Source organism: Crocodylus porosus, unplaced genomic scaffold (genome assembly GCF_001723895.1).
Source record: "Crocodylus porosus isolate Cpor-Errol unplaced genomic scaffold, CroPor_comp1, whole genome shotgun sequence".
Classification (NCBI taxonomy): Eukaryota; Metazoa; Chordata; order Crocodylia; family Crocodylidae; genus Crocodylus; species Crocodylus porosus.
Window position 1 is genome coordinate 27472264 of NW_017728917.1, and position 20708 is coordinate 27492971.

The window sequence follows — 20708 nt, forward strand, 5'->3', positions numbered from 1 at the left end:
GGCCCCATCCCCTGCCTGCCCTCACAGCTCCCCTGAGTGCCCCTGACCTCTGCCCACTTTCACAGCCCCCTGCCTTGGCTGCCCCACCCACCCCAGCTCCCAGCCCTTTAAAAAAAGAAAAACAAAAAACCCTGAACTCACCGGCTCCTGCATTGGTCTTGGGGCTTCTGGGGACTTGTGACAGAGTCCCCCCATGCAGCGTGGGTCAGTGGGGGGGCAGCAGGGATCCCTCCCACCTCCCCACTGGGCAGGAACCAGTGAGTCAGGGCTTTTTTTTTTTAAAAAGGCTGGGAGCTGGGGCAGGCAGGGCAGCCATGGCAGGGGCTGGAACGGTGGGTGGGGTTTGGGGAGCTCATGGCAGAGCCCCCCATGCAGCTTGGGGGAACAGGGAGGCAGCAGAGATCACTCCCCATCCCCCTGCCTGGCAGCAGCTGGTGAATAGAGGCTTTTTTTTTTTCAATGAGCCAAAGCTGGGGCCAAGTGGGGCTGAGAGCATGGGCTGGGGATGGGGCCTGTGTGATTCGGAGATTTGGCTAATTTGGCAGCAGCTGAATCTCCGAATCAGATTTCTTTGAATTGATTCAGGACAGTGATTTGAATAACCAAATCGAATCACTGCCCCCTGAATCAGCCAAATCTGAATCCGAAGCAAATACTAGCTGCTTCACACAGGCCTAGTAAATGTGTGTGATTTCATTCATCTGCGTATATGCCCTCTGGCAGACATTATACTTAATATGTAATTAACTGGTTAATGGTGTGATAAAATAAGGAATAAGCCACAAAGTTGTTATACCAAATAAGTGTGATAACTTTGAACTTGTTTCCTATCATGCTTTTAATTGAATATGTGGCCAGTATTCTTAGCCTCTGGAGCATACTGAATCCTTTCAAGACTCCACTGTGCGCCAAAGGCTGGGAGCACCCATCAGCTGGTCAGGGCAGATCAAAACTCCCAGACCCAGGAGCACATCATGTGTTCCCCCCAGCTTGGAGCGCCAATGTGCTGATCAGGGCTTGCAGCTGTGGGATCACATAGTTTACTCCCATGGCTGGGGCCCTCTTCAGCTGATCAGGGCTCCCAGCTGCAGGAGTACATCAGAGCCAAGGGCTTCCCTGGACTCCCTTGTCTGGAGGACCTGATCAGTTGATTGGGGTTCCCACTTGGGAGAGCACAGGGGATCAAGCTTGGTATTTGCCAATACAGGGGAAGCTTGGGATCCTAGCAATGACATGTGGCATGACAAGAAGAGCAATTGTTGGGATCCTGCATCAGATTCCATCCCATTTTACTTTAACATCTGTCAGGGGCCTCACACACAGAAGCCATAACAAATTCCTATTGACTACTGACAAAATTCCATGGGGCCAGGATTTCACTATGTGTGGGTATATGTACATGAATGCATACATATGTGTACATGACAATATTGTCAGTAAAGCTGGGAGCCCATTCCCACCTGGATCTATTTTGAGACTGCCTGAGTAAAAACTGAATAGGGACATAACTCCTAGCTCCATTTACTGAAGGAAGGGGTCCCAAATTTGTGGAGAATCACATCAGCTGTACAGTCCCTAGTGACCTGGAAATCTAGAACATTCTCCATTGGGCCCCTACACACACGGCTGGGCAGGGACCTGCATGTGAGAAGGCAGACAAGAGGTCTTACCTCCACACCCATAATAAATGTTCAAAAGAATACAAGCATAGTGTTCATACCAGACTGGATGAGATCCATGGTCCGTGCAATCCAGTAGCCCAGGAAAAGTTAAGCTACTGGTTTAAGAAGTGAAGCCTGAGATTTTATATTTCTTCCAAGATTCTTTTTTTAACATTATGTTAAGTTTCCTTAGAAGCCTTCTAAGTTTTGGAAACTCTCTCCTCTCGGGAGACACTCTGCCACCAGTACTACATTGATATCAGCAGTTTGCAACAAAAGAACTATGCAAAAATTAAGCACTGAGAGGACAGATTCTGATATTCATGGGACTGCTCAAGGAATAAGGATCTATCAAATGTTAGAAACAGGGTCGTCAAAACTGGGCCTTAAATGAGCATAGCGTAAGTAGTGAGAGTAATTAAAATATAAAAAGTATCTGCCTTACCAACACATTGACCTTCCTTGAGCTCATAACCTGGCTGACAGCTGAGTTCTTGAAGACACTTAAATGATCCAATTGTGTTGATGCAATGTTCCCTGCGACTACAGTTGTGTGCATCTGTTACGCATTCATTAATATCTATAAGAAGCAGCAGATAGATAATTCAGCATCTCATATGCACCAAGAAATCTGTATCTTTCAGAGCCAAACCCCCATGTGAAAACATTTAATCCAAAAGTGTTTATACAGCACTGTGCTACAGCTTTGTGATTAAAGACACTTCATGTCTGGGTGCTTCAGTGTGTTCACTGAGGACAAGGGATAGACCTAACTGATTAGAAAGATAAGTCAGCAGAGGCTTGGTAATGAGCTTCACATTTACTTGACATACACTTCTCACCTAACTGAGCAAGAAAGTGATTCAGACTTCATCCTCATTAACAAATTCTCAAAGTGCAGGTAATTTACTAGCTACGCTGCTTTGTAACAAACATAAGTCACATGTCTGAACCATGTATCATTATGGGTGGAGTTGTATAATGTGCATTTTTGTTGAACACTTCATTAACATCGGTGTCACATGAAAATATTGGGAAAATAAAGCCAAAAGGCTCATTTGGGATTTTTACATTTCATTTTAAGTGATAGAAAGTAGTTCTGTTTCAATGGAGAGAGTGCAGGATGATTTCACAGGATTTCACTGAAATGTCAGATTATAAAAATGAAACCTATTTAGGAAGGAAAAGAAGCAACTATTTTAAAAGCTTGGACTTACAAAGACTTGTAAAGCTTATTTTTAATGTACCAAAGCACAGAGAAAGAGAAAGACACAGACAAAAAAATGGAGGCCTTAATCATGCTCTTAACATGTATAAGTAGTGCCACAGAAGTCAGCAGAACCGTCCATACACATAAAATTAGTCATGTATATACAATAATTTCTAACATACAATACACAACTTTTCCCCTCCAAAAAATCAGCCCTCCAAAGCTGTGGTGCATGTTTTAAGTGGGAAATCTATTTTGGAAAAGAGGCAAGTATGGAGACACTGTGAATACCATACCGCTGCCAAGATGGAAGAGTCCTGTGTTAGCCTTTCACAGCTGTAGCTATTGGCTGAGTACATAACTTGTGCCTGAAGCGGCAAGTGAGCTGATGTGGCTTGTGATGTGGGAATGACACGCTTACAGGACATTATATAAATAACTACTTACAGTAAAGAACTAACAGTCTTGCTAGGACTGCTTGTTAGCCCTTGCAAAGATCTGGGGCCTAACCCTGTGTGACAGTGTGTCCGGAAAGTGTGGCATGTCAGAAGATAGTCTGGTTGCATCAGGAACCAGGCGTGTGTTAAATGGGCTGTATTCAATTCAGATTTGGTCTGAATCAGGGACAGTGATTTGATTTGTTGATTCGGATCACTGTCCCCAGTTCAATTCAGTCGAATCGGAATCTGAAAATTTGATGCTGATTCAGAGAATCAGCAATTCGGCCACAGATGCAGCTTTAAATGTTTTTTCTACATACCTTGAGGTACCAGGCATAGGTCATGAACGCTGCAATGATGGGGCGGATGGAGCGTCTCACAGGAGGGCTCCCCACGTGCTTGGCAGTGAACCTGGAAGTAGACTGGGGTCCCCCCACCCAGCTCAGCGATCAGCTGTGGGGGGACACCTGGTGCCCCTCCCCGACCGAGGAGGCACCAGTCGCCGAGCTGGGAGGGCACGGGGGGGGCCCCCCAGCATGCTCCCTGGCAGACCAGGAAGCGGACCAGAAATGCTTCTAGTCCACTTCTGGGTCTGCTGCTGAGCCTGCTAGGGAGCCCCCCCCACTCCTGTGGGACACTCCATCTGCCCCACCATAACAGCATTCACGAGCTGCCTGGTACCTCTAGGTATGTAGAAAAAACATTTAAAGCTGTGTATATGTCTGAATCTTTCCAAATCTCTCTGAATCAGTTTGGAGGGTTCTGATTTGATTTGGAGAGATTAAAGGGTCTCCTGATTTGATTCAGAGATTTGGCCACCAAATTGGGCCAAATCTCTACCAAATCAAATCAGGGACTGAAGCTTTGCACAGCCTTACCAGAAATTTCTTGGTGCCACACTTCCCAGACATCCTATACACCCTGAAGAACATGCAGTATGTCACACAGTTAGTCATGACTATAAGTGTCTTTTTTTTCCCTACATTCTGCCTTCCAAAAAGAATGCGTGTATTTTATTTGGGGACATATTGTATGTGAGAAAATAGAGTGTGTTTTTTGCAGAATCTGGGTCCTGGTTTAGTTGCTGTTTCCTTTTTATTTACATCTTTTTTTTAGATTTTCATTTGTTTTCCATTTTCATTCCTCATATGCTTCCTTTCCAAGCCAAGAGTCAGTGTGCACCAAAGTAATGCACTGCCATCTGGATAGCATTCTGAAAATCCTGCAAGACCATAGATGCAGTTTTCACTGAGTTTAATCAGCCTTCAGTATAATCATTCAGGATGAGGCTTATCATGCTTACATGGATTTGCAAAAATATTTCCTGTCTGTATTTAATTGACAGGCTTCACATTTTCTTGACTTAGTTAAAAAAAAATAATAATAATTTGGATGGATTTAATGCAAATGTTAAATTTTAGGAGAGCGGGTACCATGAATATCTATTTATGACATGCACCTTCTAGCACCTAATCAAACAAGTTTCCTTTTGCTGACTTTACTGGGCTCTGGCTCAGGGTCTGAGTAGTTTCTCAGCAACCAAGAAATGTTCTCATACAAACACAGGAGTCCACTTCCGGGTCTGCTGAGATGACCATGGGAACTCTGTTTCTTTTAGCAATTTTTTGTGGAAGTGACCATCATGTAGGTATGTGGACTGCCGTGGTGACTCTACCACACCCAAGGATTCTTTGGTGCTGGGGAAATCCCCAAGGAGATGGTTAAGCCAGCATTAGTTTTGCATTGTTTTACCAGAGTAGAGCAAAATAAATGGAGTGTTACTGACAACCTTGCCAAGTATATTGTTTTTAGAGTAGGTCAATCTCTACCTCCTAATTTTAATAGGTTATTTATTAAAGTCTGGGTGGTTGTAACATGGCTGTCTTCATTATTGAGAACCAGCTCATCACACCTGCACTGTGTTTGAAAGAATTTCAAAGAAATTGAGTTAGTTTTTCAAGATTAGTGAAAAATTAATTCCTGCTGTTGAACCCAGAATTGTCTTATCTTCATTCTCTGCTGGTTGGAAGAGCTAAAGACAGGCAAATACAATCTCCACAGTAACTTGAATAAGGGAGAATAAGAAAAAGGAAAAATACTGCACAATACAGTTATATAGTTACATCTTCTTGAACCAGTTCAGAACTGTGCCTAGGAATGACACTGGGAAAGCAGTATGCATTTCTCCCTTTAACAGTTTAATTTTCTTGTCATCATTCAGAATCCCCTTGAGAAGCAGTCTCAAGCCATGTGCTAAGTTGTGAATGTGTGTGCAGGTAGAGCTAGTGCCATCATCCCCTATGCCATTTCAGGAAAATCTGGAAAAAAAGGTGGTCAATATGACAAAACACTTAGGCTAGGGACAGACATTCAAAAAGCCTGAGCCTGAATTGATTCAATCTTTGTAGGTTAGTCTAACCTGGATTGGCTAAATGAGTTTGTAACCCAGACACACATCCCAGAAAAGCAGGGACATGCATGCTGTGGCTCAGGCTACAAGTTTGGGGGCGCTGGAGCAGCCCTTCCTTTGCTTCCACAGAGCACAGCTGAGGGGGGCATGGCCAGGCCCTGGCAGGATGCTCTGATTATCCCCTCTCCCCTCCCCAGCCCCCTGGCCTCCTGAGCTGCCCACCAGGGAATGTTTATCACCCCTAACTCAGTGTTCATCAACTCATTAAGAAAACAAAGCCTCTCTCACTGTTTTTCTTATTGTCTGAGAAGCTGTCTTACTTGCAAAGTGATATTAAATCTACTTAGTAACATGTTTAACTCTTATGTCTAGAAGAAATTAGCATTTTTGCATAATTCTTAAAAAAAAAAAAGGCTCAGCGGAGATTGCTTTGTTCTCCTGCATTTACAATTACTCAGAAATCTCCAGATTACTTAAGCTTAATTTACTTTACAGAACACATATGTTTAAGTTAGAAGTGCTGTTCTTCTGCAACCATGTATCGCACTTCGTTGTAGTTTTACCTGCATACAGTTCCCATACTTCATAAATAAAGTGAGCACTTGCTGTGTATTCAGAGTGGGGAAAAACAGCTTGGATAGGATCAGGGAAGAAGAAAGCATTCTACAGTCTTCCCATGGAAATACAAGATGGAATAAGATGAATACGATGGAAACAAGTCAAGGGATGAACTGGAGTGCATGTGAGAATGTACATGAAATGAATCAGACTCCAAATTGCCAATAGAAACAATCACTATCAAAAAAAGACAACTCAGTTCTTATCTTTGGCAAACATGAGACTTTTGAGGGTAAAGAAATTATAATGTATATTCAAAAATCTTCATAGAAGAGGTGTATGCACGCTGTTTAAACAGCTGGTGACTCTTCAGTGTGCCTGAATGACTTTCAGGAATTTTGGAAATCTGCTTTTCAAGACACCTGGATTTTTAATCTTCTACAATTTGACTTGAGGAAATCAAGAGCAACTATTATCTGTTGTTCTACTGTTATGTATGACTAGTCCCTCCCTCCTGCCCCCAGCAATATGCACATATTGACATTATTACGAATGACATTAAAACAATAATTGGCAGACAGACTATTGGAAGTATTTCTCATGTTTCATAGAGTTCAAGATGGAGAACAAAAGCAGTTAGCTGGCAAATGATGCCTTAGGCAAACACAGTTGCAAAGTGGGACTCAGACTGTGGTTCAACAAATTACTGCCTGCAGATTTTTGTGCCTTTTCCCTTTGACCAGAAAGATAGAAAAAATGTTAAATATGGCAACTGTTCTCTAGATACCATATGTACAGCAATGCTGTACAACAAAGGAGTGTACATATCCAGTGTGTAAATATTCAGATCTATGCAGAGGTCTCAAAAGTTCCTTCCTTATTAAATATGTCTACCTGTAACCATTAATTGTATCAGGAAAATATAAGACTTCATTATTTAGCTAAGGAGCAAGGTAGTCTTTTAGCTACACAAAGATGTGGTTTGTATTGTAAGTTTTACAGCTATACCTGTGTTGGGATTATTTTATTTCCCTGCTCTGGTACACTCAGCTGTTTCCAAGCTTTGAACTCAGCTGAGTGCACTGGGATGGCAGGGAGACGCACAGTGCCAGAGTATGGGAGCAGGGATGAACATGGTCCCATTTTCATTGGGACAGTCCCTTTTTAAACACCTGTTTTGGGCATCCCACTGAAAATAGGACTCAAGTGTTCATTTAACCAAACCAATGAGACATAGCGTCACATTAACCTAAGTATGCTTGTACAGTTTTACCAACAAATTAATGGGTGGTGTGAAAAACTGAAAGCATCTTATTGATGTCAGCTCTGGTAAAGTCTTGCTATAATGTCATGAGGGACAAGTTCCAGAAAAGGCTGAAAAAGTATAAATGAAGATAGTATTTTCATTTCTAAAGACCCAGAAGTCAAAAGGCATACAAATTACTGATACATTCATTAACATGAGGTAGGGAAGTCCCATTGTCCCCAGTTTATTTCTGTTTTAGCTACTTAAACAAGAGACCTGATTTTCTGAACTGCTGCACATGTGTCTGCTTCCATTAAAGTCAATGGAAGCGATCTCCCAGGGCACACAGGAAGAATGTGGAGGAGCACAATGTAACAGCTTCTGCGTCATAAACCTCTGTTTTAACTCTAAGATCATCTTTCTTTCCCAGTGCTGTGGTAAAGTTCTAATTTTACATAATGAAAGTATTATATTATTATTATTATGCTTAGAGTGATATGTCTACCAGTATGTCCAGATTCCAGAAAAAAACATGTAGAGGTGAACGTTAATAAAAGACAGGAAAGAGGTGACCTGCATTCCTGCTTTGAACTCTAACACAGAATTGAAGGGCATTTGTACACTTTTGCACTGCAGTGCTGGGTGCTTTCAAAAGTGCCTGGTGCTGTGTGCATGCATTTGTATAAATGGTGAAATGTGCGTTAGTGCTGAGAAAATGGTGGTGGTGCTCTTTTGAATTAAAACATATCAAAGGTGTTTTAGTTCAAAAGTGCACTGCCTCCATTTTCCCAGCTCTCATGCGCATTTCACCATTTATACAAATGCATGCGATGCAGTGCTGGGTATGTCAGTTTGCATGCAGAGCAGACTCAATTAATGTGCTGCATCTCCAGTCCATCAGGGCAGACAAATGAATGCCCATAGAAGAGTAGAGCTGGGAGGTAACCCTCAGGGTCATCTAGTCTCACCCCCTGCTCAAGGCAGGTTCATCTCTGCCTACTTCATTCTAGACAAATGTTTCCTAACCTGCTCTTAAGAATATGCCTCTGTCTTGGGACAATTTTCCTGCTAGCTTCCTTAGAGCACACAGAGCATTGGTGGGAAGGAAAGGAAAGCAGTGTAGTTGTGATACCAGTGGACTAGATGTGATTAGCTCAATGAATGACACTATCAATGAGACTACAGGGCAGTCAGAAAAGAATGATACAGCCACAAATGACATTATAGCCACTGGTGGCATTGACATTCAGGTGAAATTATTAATTTCTTGGACTCCTGTTTTAAGGAGTTCTACTTGAGACAATTTAAAAGTGTCTAGTTTTCATAGTGTTAGCATGACAGTCTCTTAATTGCTGGTTGCCTCAAGGCCTTGGCACATGCTACATCTAAGACATGATTGGGGTGTTAATCGCACCACAAATAGTAACCTTGACATACATAAAAGCCAATTTATGGCATGACAATATAGCAAATGAGCCACAAATATATTTCACATATAATGTACAAAACTCTGGACTTACACTTTCCCAGGTGAGTGTCCTAATTGTGTATAGTCATCTACATGCAGGGCTAAGTGCCTACAGGCAGAATTATAACCTATAAGTAAAATTCCATTCTGGGGACTTAGATGACAAAAATACCATATAGATGACCCAACCCAAACAATTAGGTGATCCAGAAAGGAACAGAATGTGACCCTTAGTACTGTGGAATCACCTTCACTGAAGGTTTTCAAGAAGAGGCTGGACAGGAATCTGTCTAGAATGGCTGAGAAAGAGAGGATCTATTTTTTGGACAGGGACTTGGGTAGACAACCTTCAAGGTCTCTCTCAACCGTACTGCTCTAGGTACACTTCTGAAAACCAGGCCTACAAGCTGTCTCTGGTCACTTTTGAAAATGTAGGCCCTAATCTTGTAAGACAACAACTCTCTAATAAATTAAATGAATACTGGTAAAAATTGATTACTGTCCCACATAAAACTATTACCCAAAGAGACACCATAAGAAGATGTTAGTACATCTTTAACTTTTATTCTTAGAAAATCAGTGGCACAACCATGGAAGGGCTAATCAGAGTTACATTCCAGCCTTTTGGAAAGTATTTCCCCTGGACTTGTGCAAATTTCATGAGGTCCATTTACAGTGTCCTTTTACTAAAGCCCAAACTTTGAGCAGCAGAATTCACATCTCCACACTGGTCAATCCCCATTCTCATTCAGAATAGCTTAACATTCTGTATTCCTGTAGTCATCATAACTATGAACCTGCATTATATGCATCTTGATAATATACTGCTATAGAAAAAGCCAAGTAGCGTAGAATGCATGTTGTTAAAAACAGTCAAACAAATGGTGCAAATGTGTTTTTACTAACTCACATTAAAATGTCATAGGCAAAGATGACCAGAGAGCCTTTTAGCACAAATGGTTTAAATGCATTGCATAGCATGAAGAAGTACAACGTTACAGTGAATGATTTACACCTATCATCTTACCAACACATTTTCTATGCCTGTTGAGTATAAAGCCCTCTGCACAGAACACTCTGTGGCTGACACAGCTGAATGATCCCAATGTGTTCACACACAATTGTCTTCTGGAACAAATGTGAGTACCTATAAGGCACTCATCCAAATCTACATCAACATGTTGCAACCAAAAGGGAAAAACAGAATTCTATTAGAATTATTTCTGAAATGATCAAATATTTTTTTCATGTCGGAGTCAATTAAAGTGCTTTGGTGCTACCATCTCCATATCATACTATTTTAAACAAGGTATTATGCCCACCATAAAAGATACAATTAACATCCCAAGTTTTCTCACCTGTACAAAAAACAGCTGCCTGGAGATACCTATATTAATACTGACATGGATGGAACAAGTCTATCATGACCACATTTAACGTGAGTAATTTATAACAAATGATTTATCCTGTGCTTTGAATCACTTGTTTTATTCATGAAATACCTAGGTTTCATTAAATTTATTTCATATTCAATAACATTGGAAAAGGGGTTTATTTAGATTTCTTAATGTGATGGGCTAATTACTAACAATTTTCTGTGAGCATTCAGAAATTGCTATTTGAGTTTACTTGGTTAGTTGTGATGAGTTAGATAATAATCACTACTTTATAATTAAAGATAATACACAGAACGTTGTTTCTATTCTCTGGTTGGAAGAAAGAGTGACCAATTCCCAGATGAATATTTAAACATGCAAAGTTTGTGAATGATAATGATGCAGCACTGAAATCTGCTACTTGTAAATATCTAGGCCCAGTCTTCAGTTTCTGCAGGTTGAAGTCCATTGGGCTCTACTGATTGATACCAGCTGAAGTCGTGGGCCAACTGTCAGTGAAACATACCCTTTAAATGATTAAGGAAAGGATACACAAAAGAGGTATAATGTCTGGCTGGAGAGATTTTATTTAAAGACTAAGGGGAATATTCAGAGATTTTCCCTTAGCATTTGGACCATGATACTGACATCCATTTCAAATGAAGACTTTATTATTGACTCCCATGGTGAAATTAAAAAAGGACAATGTAAATCACCTCCAGCAGAGTTCTGCAGCTTCAGCTCTAATTCACAGGCTGAAATGATAGCTTTTGTCACTTGACAACTCCACTGCAGGACTTCATGCTATCATAGATCATGGGCCCCAGGCCTCAGCCTGCTTTTGCCTGGGGTCCTCCTCTCCGCTCCAGTGTCAGGCAAGCAATGTGCAGTCTGTAGCTATCCAGTCCACAAAACTCCATACATGCTTTAGGCAAAACAGGAGGTTTTGCACAGAATGTTATCCTCAGTGAAAACATGCCAGTTACAGTAAGAAACTATCTTAGCTAAAATAATCATGCAGTGAATCAGAGAGTGGAATTTTAGGGTGCCTGTACACACTACATGTTTTAATCCTCATTAAAACTAAATAGGTTTATAAAATTTAAACTTGTTTATTTTGAAGCATTGCATCTATGTTTACACACACTAGGTTTTCAAACAAATTAAGCCAGGTCCCTGACTGGTACCAGAGGAAAGTGGGATGCTCCAGCACTGCCCTCCCCCCCCAGCCTGGGGCCCTCTACCCATCCCATGTCCATGCCCTGCTACGCAGCTGTGGAAGCAGGGAGCTGGCAAACAAGAAAAAAAGAAAAAGCTACACAAGAAAAAAAAAAGTGAAAGCAATTTGAAGGGGTAAGCTACAAAAAAGGGGTGTCCATCTGGTGGACAAAGAGGCTCATTACACATCTTTGCGCGCCTCTGAAGAGTTTTAGTTTAATGCACAAGAAAGACTTTTAAAGTGCTGGGAAATCCCGCTCGTGTAAACAGACACACAGTTGCAGTGCATGAAAGGGCAAAAATTGTGGCATGTACGTGAGGCCTTGAGCACCACAGTGGAAATAACAAGCCACATAATTTTTCAAATGACATAACGGATACTGTATGGATTTTCTCCGAGGTACACCCACAGATGTGTACCCCTGCCTCAGTCTGGTGTTAGATGCAGCAAAGTTTGCTTTGAACTGCTACTTATTACTAGCAATACCAAAAATAATGAATCGTTAGCAAAAGATCCATTGAGGCTCCTAATACCAGTGGGATCCACATAGAGGTACTTTTACTCAATTATCTGTCTGGTAAACTTTAAACACCTTCTCACCTTCACAGGAAACCTTATCAGCCGTGATAGCATATCCGGACAGACAAGAACACACAACATTCCCTTCGACAACACTGCAAATGTGCTTGCAGGGGCCATTATCTAGAAAAAGAAAAGTTTCAAACATTTTAACATTCAAAGCGAATATCATTAAAGATCTGCAGCTTTGTTCATCCACCTATAATCCTAGTTATGGTAAACAGATATAAATGCATAAACAAACAGTCTGCTCTAGTAACCTTAATCACTATTTACAATCCTTTTATTGTACTTCACCACACCTGTATCATTTAAATTATACTGCACAGCTGTGCTCCTTAAACTAAACTAAATAGCAAGCATGTAATAACCTTGAAATCAGTCTAACCTCAAATTACCTCAACACATTCCCCGCGACAATTGCCCAGGCTCTTTAGGCTAATGGCAGAGGTAACTAATATATAGACGTGCACTGAAATGAGACTAGTGAAAGGAGACTTGGAATTTAATTCCATCCTTGTAAACATTCTTAACATGCCTCTGTCTACATCTTGTCTATCAGACATACCTTTACACTTATCTGGTTCTTCTGGTACAATATCAATAATGGCAGGTTGGGCCTGAGACATTTCTGAAGCAACGGTAGTTTCCTCTGCTAAGCCAGTGGTTTGTCCCTCATCGGGATCTGTAAACGTATGCAAAGAAAGGAAATCCAAGATGAATTAGACTGCATCGAATCCTTTAAAGACTGGAAGTAGCAATTCCAATTCGGACCCTTCATTCTGTCATACTGCTTTCTGTAATCCATACATACATGATTTCAGATGGCCTCAATACCAGCTCATATAATAAGTATGCAGTGATTAACTTACATATCTGAGCTCAAGATGTACTTTACTCAAGCAACTGTTTATGTAACTTCCATACATATGGAGAGGGCTATAGTAAACTCTGATTAACTCACCACTCCAAGGAGAATTTAAAAAATGGTTAATTATCCAATAGTGGCCAATTATCAGGAGTTCATAATGGCAGTAGGTGGGAGGAGAGAGCACTGGGAAGAACAATGGCAAATTAAGCCATAATGATGATCAGAGTTTACTGTACAAGCAAAGGGATTTGCTTATAAGGTCTGTAGGCACAGACTAAGGTAGACAGCTGAAAACAGCTTTCCATAGGGTCAGATATATCTTCTCTCTGTTAAAATCTAATGAATCAAATAATAAGCATTAATGATTTGAAATTTTAAAATTCTGCCCCACTCTGAAGACAGTGGTTATATCTTAATTTTCAGAGTAAATCTCATAATTGAGATATGAAAAATACAAACAGTATTTAAACATATGCTGTACATCCTATTACAGTGCAACAGGCAAGAGAGTGGCATCCAAACAGGCAAGGTAGTTTGACAGTTGACATTATCATTTAAGGTTTCGAATACAACTTTAAAAAAAATTAAAATAGATCTAAACACATGATGCGATGTTCTATCAAGAGGAATCTGATTTCTGTCATCAAAATGTGTTTACATTCACTAGGACAAATCCTGCCATCAGAAACTAATGTACAATTTCCACTGACTTCTTTAGGACATACGAGGCCAGGGTATTAAATGAGCACATGGCAATAAAAGAGGACTAGTTCTGATTCCACATACAGATTTTCCAATTTAGAAAAAATGCACAGGCATGTAATAGGCCACAGGACACTAGAAAGGAAGAGCTACAGAGGCACTTCATGAGGATAGAGGATATTTTCGAAAACTGGGAAAACTAACTGGGACATAGGATAAAACACAGACAAGCGTCAGTTCCAGTGGTTTCCTGCCACTGGGGATAAGTCAAGAAAGCTGAAGTGCTGAACTCAGGCCTCACCAATTAAACCTCTGCCAGAAACAGAACGGTAAGTATGCTGGTGTGCCTGCTGCCATGAAACTAACTTTGCTCCCTTGGGAGCCCCTCAGCCTGTCCTCATAAACACAACCAATAATCTTGCCCCAAACAAACAAATAAGCAGTTAAACAAAACTTTTAGCCTTTCTTCAGGTGGGTGAAGAGGTCCTTTTAACTGTTGCCCCTCTAAAAAGTAAGCTCATCTAGGTTCTTGTCTGCTCCTTCCCCAGCTCCAAATCCGGCTCCCTGCTTTCTGTCCCCTTGTTCTTTTAACTGCCAGCTCATCACTCACAGTTGGGTTCCTACTCCAGGGCTGGCTCCCCACTGCAGCCCATGGTGGCAAAAATTTGCTGAACCTGACCTAGAGTTCAATGTGGCTATCCATACTTCAGTAAAATTATTGGAAACTTTTTGGGGCATGGACAGACAGATACACATAATTAGTTTACTGTGTGGGGAAAATACTAAATGGTAAAAATATTAAATGATAGAAATAAGAACTGCAAAATGGATACTAATTCTAGCTAGATCAACATATACTTGATGTACCTATAAGTATAGCAGTCTTTCAAACTGCCTGGAAAAATTATACAAGATCCCTAAAAAGAGAATCTCCCCACTTTTCCTTATGGCATTGGTGGCAAGATTAAAAACAAAAACAACAGTTACTTGGTTCCAGGTAAGACAGTGAGCCAACTCTGGTGCGATTCAAGTACAGAACTGTTTTTGTACCTCTTTGGGATCAGGTGCTTCACAAAATGTAAACAAAATTGTAGACTGGTGCCTCAAGAACATTCTCAAATACATTAGCGATGTAACTTTTTAAAGAATTGTGGTTAGAGGAATGATATAATAAGAGCTCATTATCCATGTCTGGCAGACTGTACTTGGAGCCTAAAGAATTTTGTCACTGGAAGGCAACATCTCTTTTGCTCATTGAGTAATTAAGGAACGCTGAAATTAAAAGCAGTTGTAACTAACCTATGCTTTACATTTTTCATATTATCAGATTTGAATGACTGCCATGGAGAATTCCAGACATCCAAACAGTTACAACACAAGAAATTTTCTTTTTAAGCCTCCCACCACGTTAGACAACTATATCTCTCTAGGCAGAGGTCAATGATTGCAGTTAAAATTAAAGTTCAGGAAGCAATACTATGTGCTGAATAAAGATTATCAATTTCAACTGGAAAACTAACCATGACATGCAAAATAACTCATATGACTTTCAAAATAGATTATTATAAATCTCTTATTATAAAAAAAAAAAACAATAAATTAAATATGTACCTAAATCTTATGCCCTTGATATTTACATGGAATAAAACAACAGTCTCCTAAACAGGCACTCATCTTTATATTAGTACATGCACATTTCCTATACTTGAATAATAACCAAAAGAAATTAGAAAAAACCCTTTCAAGCACAGTCAATTAGACTTAAAATTTCATGCTGGCATTTTAAAAAGAGCCTAACAGTACCAAACTATTTTGTGACCTTTTGAAAATGCTACTCTAAAAACATTTGCTTTTATTTTTAATTTTTTTTTCTAATAAATACAAATTACCAAAATTACTAAGTTTATAAGAATGGAAAGGAATTATTAAAACTTGTATGAAGGAAACCCAACACAGGAAACTGTAGGATCAATGACTAGTATTTCCTAAGTAATCTAAAACTAAATAAACAACTCTCCTTAATAATGGAAATCTCCCTAAATAGGTAATGGAAGATCCCTGTCTTTGGAACATGTAATCAAAGTTAGGAAATACTTCATGCCTATGAGCTCTGTAAAGAGAGTTTTCCAAGGAAAACTGTGGCAAGCCTATTGTTGGGGATGCTGCAAATGATCCCACTTAACTGTTACGCATTCCTGCTTCCATTGAAAAAGTCCATCTGTTTCTGAGATAGAATAAGACTAAACAAGCAGTGAAAGACAACTCAGATCAGTAAAGACAAAGCAAGGCAAAGCCAAGACCCTATACGGTCACATGTGGAACAGCTTCTCCTTAGCTGTCTCTTGTCCATTTTACTTACCTGGCAGACAGCTGAGCCCATCATCTTGCAGAGTATATCTTGGGAAACACGAACACTTGTAAGATCCTACAGTGTTGATACATAGATGCTGACAGAGATCTCCAGGATAGAGTATGCATTCATCCAGGTCATCACCAGGTAAGTTATTAGATAGTTCAGCTTCATTACTGATGGACAAAGCTTCGTTGTGATCTTCAATCTCTGAAACTACCAATATTCCAGAGCCATTATTAAGGCAGGAGTCTATAGCATGATCTATGCATGATATGTATGTGAAGTATCACCACTTTTGCCATTACCCCAATATTATAGTCCACTAAGTCATGAAAAATCACAGACACAGAAAAACCTACCTTGGTCATACTCTCAGTCTCTTCTGAGAGCCTTCTTTCCAAACCACAAGCATGTATCTTTGTTTCCTGTACTTGTAAAACTGGTGATCAGGTAACCACTATCCCTCTAGTAAGCTCAAAAGTATTTGTGCCTTGCTTTGTACTTGTCTCCAGGAACAGTGGCCCATTGAGCAACCCAGCAATTTTTGAGAGCCTTTATAAAAGAAGTATTATTATATATTCTCAGCTGCATCACAAATAGTGCAACTACCATTATAGTAACAAAAGCCTAAACACATTCCTTGCCTGTGTTCAGTAAGCTCATAAAACTGGGATAGACTTTCAAAGACAGTGTCTGAGCACCATGCAATTTACTAAAAAGATATAGCTGATTCCTGTAAAGCTGAGAAGAACTTGGGTTGTTTTTAACTCCAATCTTTTACAATAACCTTGAACCCACGGAATATTCTATATAATATGGAATAACCTCTTTTTCTCAGTCTATTAATCAGTTTCTATTCAGGACGCTAATCTGGTAAATGTGTCCCATGTATATAGTGCCAACTAATTTTCATAATTTGAAAAAATCCACATTATAAAGCAAGTGTGCTGAAATTAGCAGAGATTATTTTTGTAAGGAATTGATGCATTTCTGTACTCAGTGGTCTTCAGATTGATTTTAGGATACCATACTTTTTAAGATATTTATCAAATACCTGAGAAGTATTCTGTCTCTTTGTCATTCATAAATTCATAAATTGACAGTGACTATCAAATTTATAGTCATTTGATCTTGCTATAATGTTGACAGCTTGACTGAAGATCTCTATTTAATCAAATTTCTGTAATCCACATATATCCTCTTTGCTATCTGAAACAGATTTCAGTTGGAGTTCTTCACTGCAAGGCATGTTTTCCACACCTTTAATCATTCTCATGGTTCTTCTCTGAACTTTCTTCACTTACCAAAATCCTTTTTGAACTGGCAACACCAATAGTAGACAAAATATTTCAAAAATAGTCACAAAATAGAAACTATGAAAGTGCCACAACCTTCCTACTTCTATTTTAAATCCCATTATTAAACAAGCAAAGGTTGCATTTGTATAAAATTAGATTTTGAGATGTTTCACTTAGTTTTTAGTCAATGTTATGTACACTATGTTGGTTTTTTATCAGTCTACTTGTTTAATCAAAAACTTGCATTACAGAATATTAGTGTATTACCTCCAACCTGTTACCATTTTCAAACAAATTTGTAATCTAATTAAAGAAGACATCACTCAAGTTTGAAAAGTTCCATTTCCTATAAACCAATATTGATTGGCATTCATCATGCATTCCCCTTTAATTCTTTATTAACTGTGTCAATTCTTTATTAATTGTATCAGTTGCTCCATTAGTTTGCCAAGGATCAATGTCAGGCTGAGAGGCCTATTATTATCCATCCTTTATATCCTGTTTTCTAGAGCTTCTCCAGTTGCCAAGACCTACTAATGGTATTAATGGTCAGTATTAATGGTCCACCATGTTCCCTAGGCGGCTTTCTTGAACAGCGCTCAGACAAGTTATTTGGGCTGGCTGAATATGACATGTATAGTCAACAATTTGCTCCTCCCTTAAGAGTTGGTTGAAATCCTTTCAACTAACTTCTGCCTGTGATGAATGTGGATTTGGATTAAAACAGTTCTTCAGTCTCAAATGTGTTTAGCTTAGGGCCTTCACCAGCACTGGTTTAAAAAATAAACCAAAGCCAGGAAAGAATTTCATTAAGCTACAGCTGCCCACTGGAGAAGTTTAGAGTGTCAAACACAATACATTCTGTTTTCTAGACTTGGGCTCTCCTTTGCTGTGCCTACTCAGATATCCTTCCTCTTAGTATTAGAAGTTCAAACCAAGGGATTTCAAGGCATTACTGGAAGCTCCAAAAGACAGTTTAGTTTAATTCAGCTCAGAAGGAGAAACGCAACAAATGCATGCGCAAAAAAGGTATGCAGACAGATCATGAAAACTGGGTTAGAATAACTTGTACATCAGTGATGAAATCTAGAGTAAAATGTGAATCAGATTAGTCAAGAAATTCATTGGACTGGGTAAAGTAAGATTGAACAAGGCAATAACAGGTAACAGGCAATAACATAGATGAATATTTTCAATATTTCTTTCCACTGCCAGTGCTGTATTCATCCTCATGAAAGCATTCCATATACCATCCCTTCTCCCATATAGAACAATAATACCCATAGATAATCCTACAAGTAACAAGAGATCTTCTTTCTAAGGTTATACCTGGCTCAAAAACCTCTCCAAGTCATAATTTTAACAAATAAAACAGAGAATTTTCATTTAAACCCCAGGCAACACAGGGGTCGGGACACCTATAAAGCAATACTCAAGCAAGAGGCTATTAGAGCCATTTGAATCTCCAGCAACTCAGTCCCACCATTAAGCTCTCTTAGCTGAATTTGCCCAGAGAACTGCATGTAGCCGGAAGCCCCTATTTGGGAAATTGTTGTCTAGACCCTAGTAAACCTATAGTTGCAGAGGCGTTCTCCTTCAGAGCCTGTGTGTTTCAGAAATATGCAAAATACTTACCCAGCAATTTTCAGCAAACCTAGAGGTTCTAATACATATTCATATGCATTCAGATATTCAGTCCTTCTTTCCATATCATTTTAGTGTTAAGAAACAGAATTAAAGATAACAGAAATATGCTGATTTGGTCCTAGCATCTTTTGTTTTAAAAATCATTTTAATAACTCTTTGAAAACCCTTTTTTCTTTTGAAATAAGCTGTGCTAATTGTGGGGTACAGTCATAGGATAAAGCTGAATCTTTAGCAACTTGAAAGGCTAAGTTAAAATGATGCCTAATAGCATCCCTATTTATAATTTCTTAAAAACCCTGTAGCCTACAATTTAATCATAAGGAAATTTCCATATTTCACTAAAGCAGGGATGCTTCAAGCCAATCCAAAAGGAAAAAAAAAGCAGTTTTGCTTCTGATAAGCTTAGTATGCCTACAGCAGTGACTAATCAGTGCTGTCTTTCCTTCATCCTAGTCTTCCCTTTGTTGCTTACCAAATGTTTTGCTTGGATCAAGAGCCTGAGAGTCAACAGCATAAACAAGAAGTCAAATTCTTTCATGTGCAATCAAAGCTTCAGAAGGGAGAAAGCAAGGGCAGAATGGAGAATTTTTTGAAATCCTATGGATAATTTGAACAGGTTACCTTAATTTGCCAGAAGGGAAAGTACTTAAGGATTCTGGTTATGAAAGGTATTTTAGTTAAATCACATAGAAAATGTTTATCCAGTTGACATTTTCTTTCAGCAGGCCAAAACCTCTTGTCCAAAACCTCCCTTCCACTAATAGGTGTATGAGCTAACTTTACTAAGTGTGTGGAGTTTCACTGAACTTTAGCATGAGCTTTGGTTTGGTGCTTGGGGGGGGAAAAGTTTCCTTTTCATAATTCTTTACTAAGCATTCATTTAAATGTGCTCAACATACATTACCATGCTCCCTTCTGGGTAAAACTTAATTAAACGTCAGAAAAATGGCACACCCTATTAATTATTTTATAAATTTTAAAAGTGTAATTTATGAACCATTAAGTCCAGTAAAGTAATTCTTTGGTTGGTTGTGAAAAGCACACATTAAAGTTCTGGAAGATACACAGCCTGACCAGGATGGTGGCTAGAGACATTTTCTGCAAAGCACAGAATACAGAAGCAGACACAATGCCTCTAGAAAAGGTGGGACTATGTGCTCACTAGCAACCTCTGGCCCATGGTGCTGTGTCATCTGGCCTGTGGGACTCCCTAAGGTTCTAGAAATTTGGTGGTAGGGGAGCAGTGCCACTATTCCCCTGCTGCCAAAACTCCAGACCCATGGGGAGCCCTGGGGCCTGTGTGCTGTACCTAGTGCATCATCCTAGTGTGCAAGGCCAGAAGAGAGAGGCACTGGGCATTGGGGCTGTGCAAAGCTCTGGGTGCTGATTAAATTCGGAAGAGATTCAGCAGCCAAATCTCAGAATCTAAATCGAATCAGGAAACCAATACAAAGATCTGAATCAATTTGAAGCCTCCGAATTAATTTGGAAAACATTTGGAAAGCTTTGGAGACATTTGAAAATTTGGGCAGTCGCTGCTCACTGCTGCAGAAGCTAGACTTCATAGTTTCATAGTTTCTAGGGTTGGAAGGGACCTGAGCAGATCATTGAGTCCAACCCCCTGCTGTGGCAGGAAGGAGTATTGGGGTCAAACGACCCCAGCAAGGTGT

At 39.7% G+C, this 20708-nt stretch overlaps 1 protein-coding gene across 4 annotated transcripts in view; it reads right to left on the minus strand.

Moving 5' to 3' along the window:
• Positions 1 to 20708, minus strand: part of FBLN2 (fibulin 2) — a 198289-nt gene that overhangs the window by 19305 nt on the left and 158276 nt on the right. For 3 of the 4 annotated variants that reach the window (XM_019536956.1, XM_019536957.1, XM_019536958.1), the window contains 5 exons: positions 16100 to 16306; positions 12736 to 12852; positions 12189 to 12290; positions 10021 to 10161; positions 2107 to 2241 (listed from right to left, as the gene is read on the minus strand). In XM_019536956.1, coding sequence (XP_019392501.1) covers positions 2107 to 2241; positions 10021 to 10161; positions 12189 to 12290; positions 12736 to 12852; positions 16100 to 16306 — 702 coding nt within the window. The remainder of the gene's footprint in view (positions 1 to 2106; positions 2242 to 10020; positions 10162 to 12188; positions 12291 to 12735; positions 12853 to 16099; positions 16307 to 20708) is intronic. The other variant, XM_019536959.1, reaches the window with a different exon arrangement.